This window comes from Myxocyprinus asiaticus, chromosome 25 (assembly GCF_019703515.2).
Source record: "Myxocyprinus asiaticus isolate MX2 ecotype Aquarium Trade chromosome 25, UBuf_Myxa_2, whole genome shotgun sequence".
Lineage (NCBI taxonomy): Eukaryota > Metazoa > Chordata > Actinopteri > Cypriniformes > Catostomidae > Myxocyprinus > Myxocyprinus asiaticus.
This window is the reverse complement of record NC_059368.1, coordinates 45,922,824-45,939,029: the sequence shown is the minus strand read 5'-3', so window position 1 is coordinate 45,939,029 and position 16,206 is coordinate 45,922,824. Positions and strand designations below refer to the sequence as shown.

Here is a 16,206-nt window from a genome sequence, read left to right as displayed (position 1 = left end):
ATTCCATATATTCCAACAATAAATATGATGTCTTGAATTTGCATGTTTTGTTACATGTTTAATGTTAACATGCACAGTTTGTGCTATTTACAAGTTTTTATATTTTGAATTCTTTATGGGAGTTCGAAACATCTGTGTTTTCAGTAACATGATGGACTGATTGTGTTTTATTCCCCACACACATCTGATGTTACAAATCACACACTCCTGTCAAACTCATGTGTCAAGTATTCAGATCTCACATCATAACACGTGTGTTTGAGGACACACCACATGATGTCATTCTGTTTCCTCCTGCACACTGTCCCACATGTTTTTCTCCTTGTTTTATGTAATACTTTCATCATTGGTTTTCCCCTGGCTAAGGGTCAACTGGTCTCTCTCTCTCTTTCTCTCCTTTTTTTTCCTATCTTTTTCTATTGGCATGATTGTTTTTTTACATGCAATATTTCCAAAGGTCATATTTTTATATAATATATAAGGGCCGTCACAACAATTTTTGATTATTTTTTTAATCGCTTAATCTTTCATTATTTCTTGGATTCATTTGATTAAAAAGCCACATTTTATTTCCTGTATTTTATAATAATTATCATTCCTTCAGTTAAGTGTTAAGCCCCGTTCACGCAGCCAGCGACACAAAGTGACATGATGTCATTCATTTTCAGTGAGAGCACAGAAACTTCTGGTGACACGAGCGACAGAGAACGTTGGCTACAAGATCTGGGCATGGCAAGCGACTAGGTCTGGATGATATGGATCAAAAATCTTATCTCAGTATTTTTAGGCTGAATGGCGATATACGATATATTTTATACGAAGTGGACTAATGTTCAGTTGTAAGTCAAAGCCACATGTGAGATGGTAAATGAAGCTTACAACGTGCTTTGTTTCGGGGCAGAAGACTTTTCGGGCAGCGAAGGCTTCACGGCCGGGGTTGCAGCAGCAGCACAAAGTTTAACACATACTGCAGTTTATGACACTGTTATATATGGTGGAAGAGATCTGAAGTGCTTTTCACTTTTTAATGCAACCTGTTTATGTCATTCTCTACAGGTGACATGCAGGGCTCGACATTAAGCATTGTGATGTGCATGTCCTTCAGACAAGTAAATTGGTCATTCACTTTCCTGAGTAAAAAATGTACTTGTCCAGAGAGAAAAAAGGACATGTGTTGGTTACATGCTCAAGTAACATGTCAGAGCTTCTGTTGTATGTTTTCTAAAGTTACGACATGGCCAACAGAATAATATTATACCTATGCAATCAACTAGATTCTCTGGGACAGAAATGTAAACTGCGCTGGGTAGAGGAGGTTATTTTATGTTACATGTACACACAGTAGTCAAATAAAGCATCCATCACCATCATTTACAGCAGGGATGCTCACACTTCTATGACATCTACATTTCCATCATGATATTGCAGCAAGATCTACCATACACAATGTATACATTTATCACAATCTGTAACCATATGTATGGATATAATAAATCAATAATGCGTGGAAAACCGTGTCAGAAACTGTCATCATTCAGAGCAAGTTTGATTCATACATTAATATATCGTTCATCTTGATAATAATATGATGTATTGAGCACTGCTGCAGTTTATATAAAAACACTCTCCCCTGCAGACTGTTTTAAAAGGCAAGAGAACTGATTCCTTGTCAAATTAAAATTAAATCTCAGTTTTATTGGCAGTAAATCTAATCTGTGATCAGATTTTCTAAAGATATGGCCTGACATGCAAACCACCAATAACGTTGAAGTGACAGCAGTAGGAACACCCACTAGTGAGTTCACAGTACAGAGACTAGTGACATCCAGCGGCAAAGTCGCTGGCGGTGTGAATGGGGCTTTAGACACATTTTTTACTACTTTAAAGTGACACAGAATTTCTCCATGCACGCTACACATATCCAACTAGTCGATAATGAAATTTTGATTATTTTCATTGTTGATTATTATAACTTTTATTGATTAGTTGTTGCAGCAATAAATACATAGGCATTATAATATATTCTAATAAATCGAATAATACTAATAAATAAAAAATATGGTGTGTAACTTCTGCTCCATACGTCTCGCGTTGGTGGTTGATCAAACAAACATAAACAAGGTAGCCCCACCCCCCAACTCCTGCCATTGGTCGAGTCAATGTTGTTGTTTCGGGCTGGATGGGTTGCTCAAAACAAACAGGAATTTTTATAGCGCCACAGAGACACCGTGATTAAAACTTTTGAGAAAATTAACCTTCAAATGGCTTACTTGTAGTTGACTATGCATCTTAAGCTGGGATAGGAGAAATTATTTTAACATTGAAAAAATTACACACTTCAGATTTAAGAAAACTACCCCTTGGGGGCCTGGGTATCTCAGCGAGTAAAGACGCTGACTATCACCCCTGGAGTTGCGAGTTTGAATCCAGGGCGTGCAGAGTGACTCCAGTCAGGTCTCCTAAGCAACCAAATTGGCCCGGTTGCTAGGGAGGGTAGAGTCACATGGGGTAACCTCCTCGTGGTCGCTGTAATGTGGTTCTCGCTCTCAGTGGGGCGTGTGGTGTGTAGTGCGTGGATGCCGCGGAGAATAGCGTGAAGCCTCCACATGCGCTACGTCTCCGTGGTAGCGCACTCAACAAGCCACGTGATAAGATGCGCGGATTGACTGTCTCAGACGCAGAGGCAACTGAGATTCGTCCTCCGCCACTCGGATTGAGGCGAGTCACTACACGACCATGAGGACTTAGAGCACATTGGGAATTGGGCATTCCAAATTGGGGGTAAAAAAAAAAAAAACTAAACTAGATGCAAATTTGCTGCTCGTTATTTTCAAATAAGCTTGTGATTCGCAAAAAATGTTTGCCAGAAGTTCGCAGCTCTTCACTGGTAGTGGTGAACCTTTGGCAACAATGGACAATTTGCTGCAAGTTTGCCGCAAAGCTCTTTTGCATGTGAAAATTATCTGTGGTGAATTTGCGGCAAATCTGCAGTGAACTCAAGTTTTGTAAGGGATATTATTCTGTTGTACAGACATGTCTTGTTGATGAAAGCAGTGATTGATTTGTAGCTCTCTCTGTGGTGTGTTGTAACAGCTGCGCACTCTTACAAACTCCCAGCATTCCTCCAGCTGTTGAAGTTGAGCTCATGTTTGGATCATCTTTATGCCTTTGAACACACAAACACAGACAAATTGACATTTCCTCTTAAAATGGGGAGTTTGTGCAGGAAATATCAAAGGGCTTGTGCCTTTTCTTTTTTTCTTTTTTAAATCACACCTATGAACACGATTTGCTGCTTGCTGATCTGTTGCAGGTGGTATTAGAGGACGGGACTTTATCATTCTAGAGAGCATTTGGTTGGACAAAAATCTGTGTAGTGCAAGATGAGTCATCAATATTTTTGGCCCATTTTCCTGGAAGAGAAAGGCTGTAAATCTTAAATGCAGATAATTGCTAAAAGTTTATTTTGGCATGTTTAACAATTACATTAACGTACAGATGAGAAAGCAAACTTCATCAGCATGAGTGAACATTACACTTCTACAGGAGGTCCTGATGAATCCGAGATGGGGGTGTGTGTGTGCTGATAAAGAGATGTGAGTCGACGCTTTGCTGTCGTGTCAGGTTTGGAAAGTGCTGTACCATTAGAATCATCATTAGAATGTGACCAAAATGAACACTCGCCAAGCAACAAATGACCTTAATATTTTTATTATTTGTGGAGTAAATGGAGTAGACCAATATTTTCATATGAATCAATCATGATATTTAGTAATTAGGGATGTGCCACAGTGATTGAACAACTGACTAGTCAATTTGTGAGGTGTTGTGGAGAGATTAAAGGAATAGTTCACCCAAAAATTAAAATTCTGTCATCATTTACTCACCCTCATGATATCCCAGGTGTGCATGACTTTCTTTCTTCAGCAGAACACATTTGAAGAAAAATATCTCAGTTCAGCAGGTCCTTAAAATGCAAGTGAATGGAGATTTTTCTTTTGAAGCTCCAAAAATCACAGACAGTCAGTAGGGCTGGGCGATATGTCTTAAATTATATCCCTATATTTTTCAGCCTATGGACGATATTCGATATATATCTCGATAATTATGCATTTGCTCAAAAATGGCTCAAGTGTTTTTTTTTTTTTTTAATCAGAGGAACCATTTCATCCAAACAGACATTGTAGCCTGTGATTTTTTTAATTTTATTTTATTGACAACGTCGACATTAAAAAATTGTCAACAAAAATGTTCGTTGTCGAATAGTTGTTTGATCTCATTTAACGTAACATGAGATCACTTTAAACTCTAATGATGACGTGTGAGAGCAGCACTGCAGCTCACGCCTTGACTGAGGAGAGGAAGAATTACACAGATCACAGTCAAGATGAACTTTCACAGCTTCAGGTGACGTAGATCGCAAAGTATGAGGGAATTATAATGCAAAAATACAAAATAATTAAATACAGAAGCACTCTCGTTGTGGAATAAGTGGAGGCGGAGGTCTATTAAGGAAACACCCCAGCGTTACATCTTTAATGCAGTTATATTTAATGTGTTATAGCTTTATTAAAGTTCAAATAATACGGAAGCAGATCATGTAAATTACTACAAACTCTGAAACTGGCATTTCTCTGTGAGGTCAGCGCCTCTCAGAGTTGGGAGAGATTGAAACTACACCTGGCTGATGCACACTCTGTCGCGGGGACGCTCATCCCTCGAGCGCACACGCTTAATGCAGCTAGATTATAACATGATGACTAGCGACTTATCATAATATATGTGTCACTGTGCATTTCTTATAATTAGGAAAATTGGCAAAACGCAGCTTTATTAATAAGAGAGAGTTAAAGATGGATTGAAGTGAACAGAAAGGTGAGAGAGGGTAGTCTTCACCCCATTATACACTGCAACAAAACACGTTTTTGATTTGTTTTTGTTTTGGCTTGTTTTCCAATATAAATATCTAAAACTCCTTTAAAACAACATACATTTACTTTAGCAGCTATACTGCAGAAGAAAAAACTGTTATCTGAGAATGTTGAATATAATATTAAAAATACAGATATTTGAAAATATCTAAAAATCTTTAAAATAAAGATGCATTCACCTGAGATATTTAGACTTGCTTTTAGAGAACAGATCTTGAATAGAAGTATATTTTGTCTTTACTGCACTCGCAGAAGTATAATCAAGTGAAAAAATACACTTATATTTAAGATACAATCTCTTAAAGAAAGTCTAAATATCTGTTGCTTCTCAAGTAAATGTATCTTGTTTTAAGGATTTTTAGACAATTTTAAATGGGAAACAAGACAAAAACAGTGAATTTCTTTACTGAATTAAACAAAGGTTTTTTAAAACCTTTTTAAAAGATGATTTTGTCCTCTTTATTGTTAGTAAGCACGTTTAATACAACCTTTTATAAGTCGGGGCACAAGCTGAGTAATCAGCTTATCAAAATAATCGTTAGTTGCAGCTCTAGAGATCATTAAACAGCAGAAGGATGTCATTTAATGACACCCCAGAATGAATGAGAGGCTTTGTGCTGCCCTGTCTTCACACACACACACACACACACACACACAAGCAGGTGCACACACAAACGCAACACACACTACTAATGCTTCATTTTCATGCAGTGTGTCCAATAGTATCCATCTGCAGAGCCGCAGATCAGTGTGTTTAGTGTATAATCGGCTGTGAACTCTCAAATGACCGTTTTCACCATTGCAGCTCTGAGATTTCAGATTGCGAGTCACGGGAAACTTGATATAACAAACCATTCATAAACAGGAAGAACTTCAAATGTCTTTCAAAATAAAAGTCCTGCTGAGATGAGAGCTCTGTTCAACCGGATGCGTGAAATTGAAGACATTATGACAGAAAAATATTACTACTGTATAAAAGTGTAATATTTAAAGTAATCGTAATAATGCACATAATAACAATAATATAATATTAAATGACTTTATTATTATTATTATTATTATATGTAAGCAGTATCACAAAAGCAAGTGTACTGAATATCAGCATGTTGTGATTCAGCCATGGCAGCCTTTTGCCTCATGTTTACATTTAATGTTTTCATTAATACTGTAAAGCTCTGTTTTGCATCTTTTTTTATTTTTTTTTTAAACCAAAATAATATACATATTGTTGAAAAGTATTATTTTCATTTGATTAAAGCTGTACAGTATGTATTTGATTAAACACATTTTGATCATAACAGTTAATTAAAACATTTAACATGGAATCCAGAAAAATGAAAAAACATCTATAAGACATTATGCAGTTCTTTTAGTCAAGTAATTTTCGGTGTAGATGTTTTCTGATAGAGTAGATGTTGCATTTTCTTCATGGTTCAGTCTGCTTTCACAAGGTTACATTTTAAAACTGACCAAAACTGTAAAAGTCCCGTTTTGGTTATTTTTTTTATCCGACATTAGTTGCTTTGCATTATTTCTGCATTAAAATCGCTCTCTCTTCCTCCCGCACACACAAAGAGTGAAGCCACGTTTTTATCTGTGTCTGTTCTGCTGCTATCCAAAAGAGAGAAGTGATCGTGTAGATCGACCTATATCTAATATACAGTATTCACCAAAGGGCTATATTTGCGTGTCTTTACTTCAGTAAAAGAAGCAGCTCATTGGTCACTTCCAGCAACAGAATGATTTTTTCAAGCAAGTCTGATGTGCTGTTTCAATTTCTGAAGCCATTAACTCAGCAGGGAGTACCGATGGTCATGTGATTAATGACTTCCTGCTGACAGACACTAATGCACGCTTCACCTCTCTCTGCCTGGCCGGTAATTATGTTAATGAAGCTCACATCATAAAATCACTGGAAAAGCATGGACGGTCGTGTTGATGCATTCATCTGTGTGACATCAAAGTTGCAGAAGTTCAGAACGAGTCGTTTTTGCAGTTTAGTTTCGATAAATGCTCTTTGTGGACTTGGGAGGGAGCTCTGAGTTCTGAAACTGTGCAGTATGTTTTCATAGAATGTCAAGCTCTTATTATATCAATTTAGGTGTAATCTGATAACAAAAGAATTAGTTACTGTGTCATTCCTGGGATTCGGCAATATTTCAGTCCCCCAGACCTTATGAAGTGGTGGTTCACTAAAATGAAACGTTGAAAGCTTTTTACAAGATGTTGAAATGTCCCTTATAATGAATTAAAATAATAATTACATTAAAATAATCTTTATCATAAAAGAATGTCTTCTTTCTGTCTGAAACCAGTCATCAAATTGTCATGTCCCTGAGGCACTTCACTGAATTTGTACCTGAAAAAAATCTAATAAAAAGTGCAAACTGTCTGTAATTTTTGGTCATTAATGTAAAGATTTATTTGTGTTCCTTTGCTGAGAAAGATATTTTACCAAAAAGGATTTTTAAATAAAAACCAGGCTATAAAGGTTTATCCCTCAGTCTGAACTTAACCCCATTACACCAACCATTTTCAGCCCATAAAAATTTTAGTTATGCCCATATGTGGCGTTATTAATCAGAAGTGACATCATTCAGCTGTCTTCAGCAGCGTGATCTGTATGGTCAAACTCAACAACTCAACCCAGTAACATGAAATTAAGATATTAAATCAGTACTTTTCAATATAATATTTTAAACCATAAATATATATAGAATTTATTAATATCATGCATGCTATGTGGTCTTCTGTCCTACACCACACGAGGAACAGTGACCATTTTGAGCAAAAATCCACGACTCCGTCACACTCAAACCTGTCACATTTCTTCATTGTAAACCTGTGACGTGGTTGAGTTATTCAGTTCATTTATGAATATTGGAATAAAAATATGGTATAGTCAATGTATTATACATTCCAAATTCTATATACAGGTGCATCTCAATAAATTAGAATGTCGTGGAAAAGTTCATTTATTTCAGTAATTCAACTCAAATTGTGAAACTCGTGTATTAAATAAATTCAATGCACACAGACTGAAGTAGTTTAAGTCTTTGGTTCTTTTAATTGTGATGATTTTGGCTCACATTTAACAAAAACCCACCAATTCACTATCTCAAAAAATTAGAATATGGTGACATGCCAATCAGCTAATCAACTCAAAACACCTGCAAAGGTTTCCTGAGCCTTCAAAATGGTCTCTCAGTTTGGTTCACTAGGCTACACAATCATGGGGAAGACTGCTGATCTGACAGTTGTCCAGAAGACAATCATTGACACCCTTCACAAGGAGGGTAAGCCACAAACATTCATTGCCAAAGAAGCTGGCTGTTCACAGAGTGCTGTATCCAAGCATGTTAACAGAAAGTTGAGTGGAAGGAAAAAGTGTGGAAGAAAAAGATGCACAACCAACCGAGAGAACCGCAGCCTTATGAGGATTGTCAAGCAAAATCGATTCAAGAAATTGGGTGAACTTCACAAGGAATGGACTGAGGCTGGGGTCAAGGCATCAAGAGCCACCACACACAGACGTGTCAAGGAATTTGGCTACAGTTGTCGTATTCCTCTTGTTAAGCCACTCCTGAACCACAGACAACGTCAGAGGCGTCTTACCTGGGCTAAGGAGAAGAAGAACTGGACTGTTGCCCAGTGGTCCAAAGTCCTCTTTTCAGATGAGAGCAAGTTTTGTATTTCATTTGGAAACCAAGGTCCTAGAGTCTGGAGGAAGGGTGGAGAAGCTCATAGCCCAAGTTGCTTGAAGTCCAGTGTTAAGTTTCCACAGTCTGTGATGATTTGGGGTGCAATGTCATCTGCTGGTGTTGGTCCATTGTGTTTTTTGAAAACCAAAGTCACTGCACCCGTTTACCAAGAAATTTTGGAGCACTTCATGCTTCCTTCTGCTGACCAGCTTTTTAAAGATGCTGATTTCATTTTCCAGCAGGATTTGGCACCTGCCCACACTGCCAAAAGCACCAAAAGTTGGTTAAATGACCATGGTGTTGGTGTGCTTGACAGGCCAGCAAACTCACCAGACCTGAACCCCATAGAGAATCTATGGGGTATTGTCAAGAGGAAAATGAGAAACAAGAGACCAAAAAATGCAGATGAGCTGAAGGCCACTGTCAAAGAAACCTGGGCTTCCATACCACCTCAGCAGTGCCACAAACTGATCACCTCCATGCCACGCCGAATTGAGGCAGTAATTAAAGCAAAAGGAGCCCCTACCAAGTATTGAGTACATAAACAGTAAATGAACATACTTTCCAGAAGGCCAACAGTTCACAAAAATGTTTTTTTTTATTGGTCTTATGATGTATTCTAATTTGTTGAGATAGTGAATTGGTGGGTTTTTGTTAAATGTGAGCCAAAATCATCACAATTAAAAGAACCAAAGACTTAAACTACTTCAGTCTGTGTGCATTGAATTTATTTAATACACAAGTTTCACAATTTGAGTTGAATTACTGAAATAAATGAACTTTTCCACGACATTCTAATTTATTGAGATGCACCTGTATTTATTTGAATGTAACGGTGTTAAAAATATGTGGGTGCAAGTCGCCTAGTGGTTGGAGAGTTGTGACAGGGTTGAGACCAGAGTGATAATATTTGATAATTAAAATGGGAACACAATTAAAAATCTATATATTGTTTGCTGAGCACAGCCTGACATGTTAAGGGTTAGCTAAAAAGAAGTTGGGGTTTTAGTTAAATATCTGAATTTAATAAATGTTTAACAAAAAACAATGAGACCACAGACACACAGTTGGATTTTGTAGCTTTATCACATAAAAATAAGAATACTGTCATAAATTTGATATTTGTAATCATTAAATTTGTATGAGGAGCACATAAGCATCAGGTAAATGTTTATTTTATGACAAGTATTGTGTAGAATCATTTACAAACCACTTCCATTATGTACATAACAGGGTTGAGAAAATCAGAACAAAATAGGAAATAATAAAAGGGATGCGATTTTGATGCCTGATATAATATATATATATATATATATATATATATATATGATTTGTTGGAGTTTAATATGTGCCTAATGTTTTGAAGTACTCAATTAATCAAATGTTGTCCATTTTTTTCCAAGTTGAAATATTACTGAATCCCAGGAAATACCCTACTGTATTCTAATTACTTGTAAGTAAAAAAAACAAAATAGTTTATAAGGCTACATTACATTTTAAATGACTCCGAATACATCAAGTGAATTTCAGTTGAGTAACATGTTTGTAAAATATGTAGAATACATTTATAACATGAATTTTGTGATGTTCAGGGTGTGACTTGTGTGCAACACTGCACAAGGAGGAAATACATTATTTTTAATTTGATTAGCGAAAAAACCTTTTTGTTTTAGAAAGTAACTTAAAAGTAAAGTATTAAGCAGTTTAATTTTTTTTCCCTCTTAGTAATCAGTAAATTGGATTAACATTTAAGAGGTAATTTGACATTTTAATAAGATTACTTCTTTGAGTAACTTACCCAACACTGCTCACGATATGACCCTTGTATAGACTGTAAATATATAGAGTTGCTTGTCTAAGTGTGTTTTCGGTCCTCTTTTGGGTCTCAGTGTGATTGGGCATAATGACGACAGAGGTGGGACCAGAGACAGATGTGAAGAAGGAACCAGAGAAGGTTCCAGAAGCTCAGCAGCAGACGGACCCTCCACAAACAGACCAGCTTGACAAATCCACTGACAGTGACACCCAACCGGCCCCAGCCAGCACAGACACACAGGAGGTACTAAAGAAATAACTCTTTATGCAACAATAACTACGTTTCATCCAAAGGTTTTTTTGCACCAAAAGTTGTAGTGCATCAAAAAGTTTACCGATATAGCTGATGGAAACGCAAATTATCCGTTTAACTCTAGCGCATAAACTTTATTTTGATACATCAGATGTTGCAAAAAAACGGTTTGGAAACACTTTGTCAAGAAAATTGCCATTATCGCAAAAATATAGTGTCACGTGACCGAATTTACCCCAATCGTTAGCCTGTGTTAATCATGACGACAAGGTACACACCTGTCATCGACAAGTGCAAATAGAACAAATGAATGGCCACTCTTTGTGATTAATTGAATCATGGTAGCCATCCGTTTATTTATTAAAGTTGTTTTTCCACACCATTAATAATAACAGACTTAGCCCACAATACAAAAAACATATTTCTGTGCACAAAGATGTTTTAAATTAAAAATAAATACACAATACTAGGAGAAAAGCTTCAGTGTGCTTTTTTTGAACACTAACACACAATCCAATTCTATCAAATTATTGTTCCCTGTATTCAATTAAATAAATTACCAAATGAATAAAGCATTAAATTAAAAAAATAAATTACAAACCAAAAATGATATTGTTAGGCCTATATATGCCTTTTCTTTACACAAACTTAAATGAGCCTTACCATGTTCTGTAGATGAATAAAGTCGGCTGCATGACATTCTCAGAATGTTCTACACTTTTATCAAGACTATAAACTATCAGAACTATTTGTCAGAAAACAAGCTTTTGAACATTTAAAAACTTTTCGATATTTGAAATCGAACCCTCTTCACCTCGGATCGCATTTGCTGAGCTTCTTCAGAAAATGTCAATTGCATTATGATGCTAAAATGAATTTTAGATGATAATCAAGGTTGCTGGACAAATATGCGGGACATAATGCAGCTGAGATGGCGATGCTTTAGATTAGATGATTGATCAAAATAGCCTCTTGAATATCAGGAATGTATCATATGTAAACCCTGAAATTACACCGCATCAGTGTTTCTTTAATATCTGTGCACACAGCATACACACATCGATGGATGGTCCTTATACTAAGAACGAAAGTTTCCCCCACTACTTAGTGCAGGTTGCCAGCTTGAACAGGGCCATGATGATTCACTTTCAGGGTCGGCACTGGTGGCAACCTGCGATAGGTGCAACATCAGGACCAATATTGCAGTCCTATCAGAAGACAACTGCTCCTTCAGGTGGGGGGATTAGGGACATCTGAGAGGCGAAAGGTACACTATTAGCGATAAACACACATTTCTGTATGGCAACAGCTTAAGGGCAGATTTATTTTGCAATAAACCAAAACTTAAGTGTTTTTTTAGGCATGACGTCATCACGCACACCATTTTTAGCGATAAAAGGCCATTTGAATGGAAACAAGCAGAAGATGGCAGATTTCTCAAAAAGAAATTTACGCATTTTCACTTTGTCGATAACAAAATAGCACGAAAAGTGGATGGAAACTAGGTTATTGGTGACTAGTTTCAAAGACCACAGCCAACACTGAACAGTATTAATGACATCGGTTCAAAACAAGGCTAATAGTGCTAGGAACGGCCTGTCTGAATCAAAATTAGATGAGTGTTTATTTGCCAAGTGCATACAATGCACTCAAGGCACTGTGATTTGACTGCTGTTGATGCATTACAAGAATGGTACAAGTGAGTTTCATAAACCTTCCTTTTTCATTGAGTATGTTTGGAATGGCACTACCATACTAGATACTACTCTTACTATTTTTGCAGTATATATACTGTGCACAGTATGCACATTTTCTTTGTGAATTTGAGTCCCTGGATAGCTTACTACATTTGGCGAAATGTGCTCAACTTTCTCAAATGTCCTAGTTCGCTCAACTTGACTTTCTGTCGATTTAACAAGTTTATTCAATGCGATTAAATTATATAAAAATAACACATTAAAAAATGAACACAATCATGCCCCCTGACTGCACGTAAATTCCATAATGAATTTTCCTTATTAGCAATTCAAGCTTGAAGTACCACGTTAAGATTTAATCTTTCGCCTGGCACAACAGTGCGTCCTTTGCGTGCAGCTCTCGACTGCCGAGGCATTTATACTTGACGCGCACTGTGGGTGCACTCTTCTCCAAACAACAGACGGCAGTTCAGAGAAAATATCACCTAGTCCAGCGAGAAACAGTGGCAAAGATGTGCTTTGCTGAATTTTACGTTCACTATATTAGAATATTTATATTTGTCTGTATGTGGCTAAATTCATGCACTTTAATTTGTTTACAGTTAAGATACTAGTTTTATATTTTAGAGCCTAGTCAAGTTGATGAGATTCACATTTAAAGCTACACTATGCAACCTTTGTCCCTCTAGTGGTTGAAGCATAAAACTGCAAGTTACTTGCAGAGGAACACTTCACACCAGTTGTGATTCAGCACTGGTCTTGTGGCGGATGAATCTCATGGTTTGAAGACTCGGGAGATTACCTGCTGAACAGAGTCATGACGAGCTATTTTCATGTTGATTTTATTTGCTTAAACATTTATAATCAATGTTACTTTGAGGAAGATAAACAACACTCTTAATTATATTCTAATATGATTATTAAACTGTTTTATCCACTACACAATACACATTAATGTTTGTATTGTACTACACATCAATTTAAGAGGTGAAACGGCTGATATGAGTTCAATTCAAGACACTGTATTTTTATATTACAATCTACAGCCTCAGTGGAGAATACGAGTGAACCGTAATTCTACAATAGTAGGTCTATGCGCTGCAAACAATAACACTGTTATATAAAAATGCAAAACGAGGATTTAATCTTGATGAAATACTTTATTGAACATAAAGATAATTCGCAGAAATATACAATATCACAATTACAATGAAAATGTTTTCAGTTAGTTCATTTGGAAGTAAAGTTACAACAGAGTTGGTAACAAAAACAAATTAATATTCAGTACATTACTGTGCTATGAAATCGGTACATTATAACATTATATATATATATATACACACACACACACCTATATTACCTATAATTATTTTGATTTATATTTTGGAATTATCTTTATTTTACCTTTTTCTTTTTTTTTTTTTTTTTTTGATATGCGATTAATTACATCTCATGATTAAAAGTATCTTATGTAAGTAAACAGATTACAAACTTTGATTGATTGACAGCCTTGTTTTCTAATATGACTAAAGTAAAATCAGGCATGGTTTTTAGCATTTCCTCCATGACTCATTATTTGACCAAATTGCAAAGATTTAAGACATTTTTATGAAAATAAAATAAAAATAAAAAATGTAAGTGCAAAATAACTGAAAATGTAATGAAATTAGTTTGACACAACTTACTGAATTAAAGACCCATACAATTTAAAGTGGACCACATGAACTTAATACACACATATATGTGAAAAAAATATGTGCAAAATTCATTCTTTCTGGAAAATGGATATTGATGACATAATTTTGTTCTCAAGTGCCAATACACAATTTTGTCCAATAAACGCTTTGAATAATGAGAATGTCCCTCCCCCTAATACCACCTGCCTCTGACTAGCAATTGAGAGCAACAGTCTGGTTCCGGAAGTTAAAATCCCATTCATTTCCTCCATAGGGGACTAGATTTTTGACAATAATATATAATCCTTTAATGACAGACATATCGTGAGCTTTGAGGTTGTTGATCGATGGTAAATACTTCTGTTGAAGCCATCAGTCCGTGTTATTTCAACTAACCGTGATCCTGAAGAGAAAGATCCACCAATCAAGACACCAACATTTGTGTTTTTGTCTGATTTTCAAATACTTTATTGCTTTAAATCAAAGTTTAAATGTAATGTTGTGATTCACCTCAGAGCTGGTTGGTTTGGTTCATGGTGCACAAATCTGTAATGAAGGATTTTATGAAAACCCCATGGAAAAAATATCAATTAAAAAAATACTTCCAGAACCAGGACTGTTGAAAATGTGGCAGGTCATGTTCATGGCTTAAAGCTATTGAATTTTTAAAGAAAAGAATGTCTGATTCTCTAATGTCCTCCCGACCAGGAGGGGAGCCAGAGCACAGAACCCCAGACTGAACAGGAAGAGGCAGCATCACCTGAAGCCAGAAGCCCTCTTCCTGCCAACGGGCAGAAGAAAGAGAAGGGTATTTCTCGCTTTCTGCCTCCATGGCTTAAACGACAGAAATCACAGAGCCAAGACAAACCGAGCGAGAGCAGCACACTGAAGCAGGAGAGCGTGGAGACCGTGAAGGAGGAAGAGGAGAAGAAAGAGGTAAAAGAGGAGGAGGGTGGAGGTGACGCGGCATCTCCAAGCACAGAGCAGTCGGAGGAACTGAAGGAGGTGACAGGAGAGGAGGTGAAAGACAAGAGCAGGCCAGAGGAGGTGCAGGTGGAGGAGAAATTTAAGGTGGAGAAGTCTGTCGGCAGTGCTGATACACAGGTGAGCATTTATATCTGCATCTTTTTCATATCTCCACCTCAAAGTTTAATAACTAGGGTTGTCGATATAATGCATTAATTCAATGCATTTAATTACATAAAAAATAACGTGTCAAAGTAATAACGTGTCAATTAATCACTCCCCTGGACCGTAATAAGGAATTTTCCTACCATCGGATTAATTGAAGCTTGAAGTAGCACCTTGATGTTTTAGTGAGTCTCAGTCAGCAGGGGGCAGTAAGAGCGACTCCAGCTTTACAGACAACAAACACACTTACTGACAGCAGAAACACAAGATGAGGACGTGTTCTTACGATCAAACACAGCTGGACGAAGTGCAACTCCCATTGCAGGGGTCTCCAGAATTTTTTTCAAACTACATTTAGTATACTTTAAATATCTACCCTTGTATTAAATTTTTTTTTAAACTAAATTTAACTTGACAAAGTGTCCTGAAAACGCTGTTTATGACACGATGCAACCAAAGTGAAATTCTCCATCTGACGCATGTATACATAGATGCGCCTTTAGAAAAGCCCTTATAATAAATCTACTTTATTTTTTTATAATTTGGAAAAATTACAGCTTGATTGGAAATAACCAATAAAAATACTCACGTTGTTCACAAGTGATATTTCCCTTGATTTTTCTTTGTTTTCTTCAAACATCTCATATTTCATCACAAGTATGCTCTTCACTGACACTTTTGTCCACTTGGTTAACAAGTACACTAACTTTTGGAAAAAACTTTATTAGGTGCATAATTGTTTAGTGTGGTGGAAATGAAATCACAACTTTAGGACAGTTTTTAGAAATGGATAGAAAATCATTTTCACACATTACATTTTGAAATGGTTTATTTCACTCTTTGTTCAGATGATCATAGTTTTAAATATGCAATAATTTGTATTTTTTTGTGGATTTTCATAGTTTAATATTGAAAGTAGTCTGGGTCTGGGACAAGGCTAAAACCTATGCATAAAAGAATATACACAGGGTAGTTCAGCAAGTAAAGACGCTGACTACCACA

General features: G+C 36.4%; 1 protein-coding gene across 5 annotated transcripts in view; it reads left to right on the top strand.

The window, feature by feature from the left end:
- Positions 1–16,206, top strand: part of LOC127416154 (protein 4.1-like) — a 199,192-nt gene that overhangs the window by 81,009 nt on the left and 101,977 nt on the right. For all 5 annotated transcript variants that reach the window (XM_051655326.1, XM_051655327.1, XM_051655328.1 and 2 more), the window contains exons 2-3: positions 10,522–10,691; positions 14,782–15,177. In XM_051655326.1, the coding sequence (XP_051511286.1) occupies positions 10,536–10,691; positions 14,782–15,177 (552 nt within the window). In that variant the 5' untranslated portion in view covers positions 10,522–10,535. The remainder of the gene's footprint in view (positions 1–10,521; positions 10,692–14,781; positions 15,178–16,206) is intronic.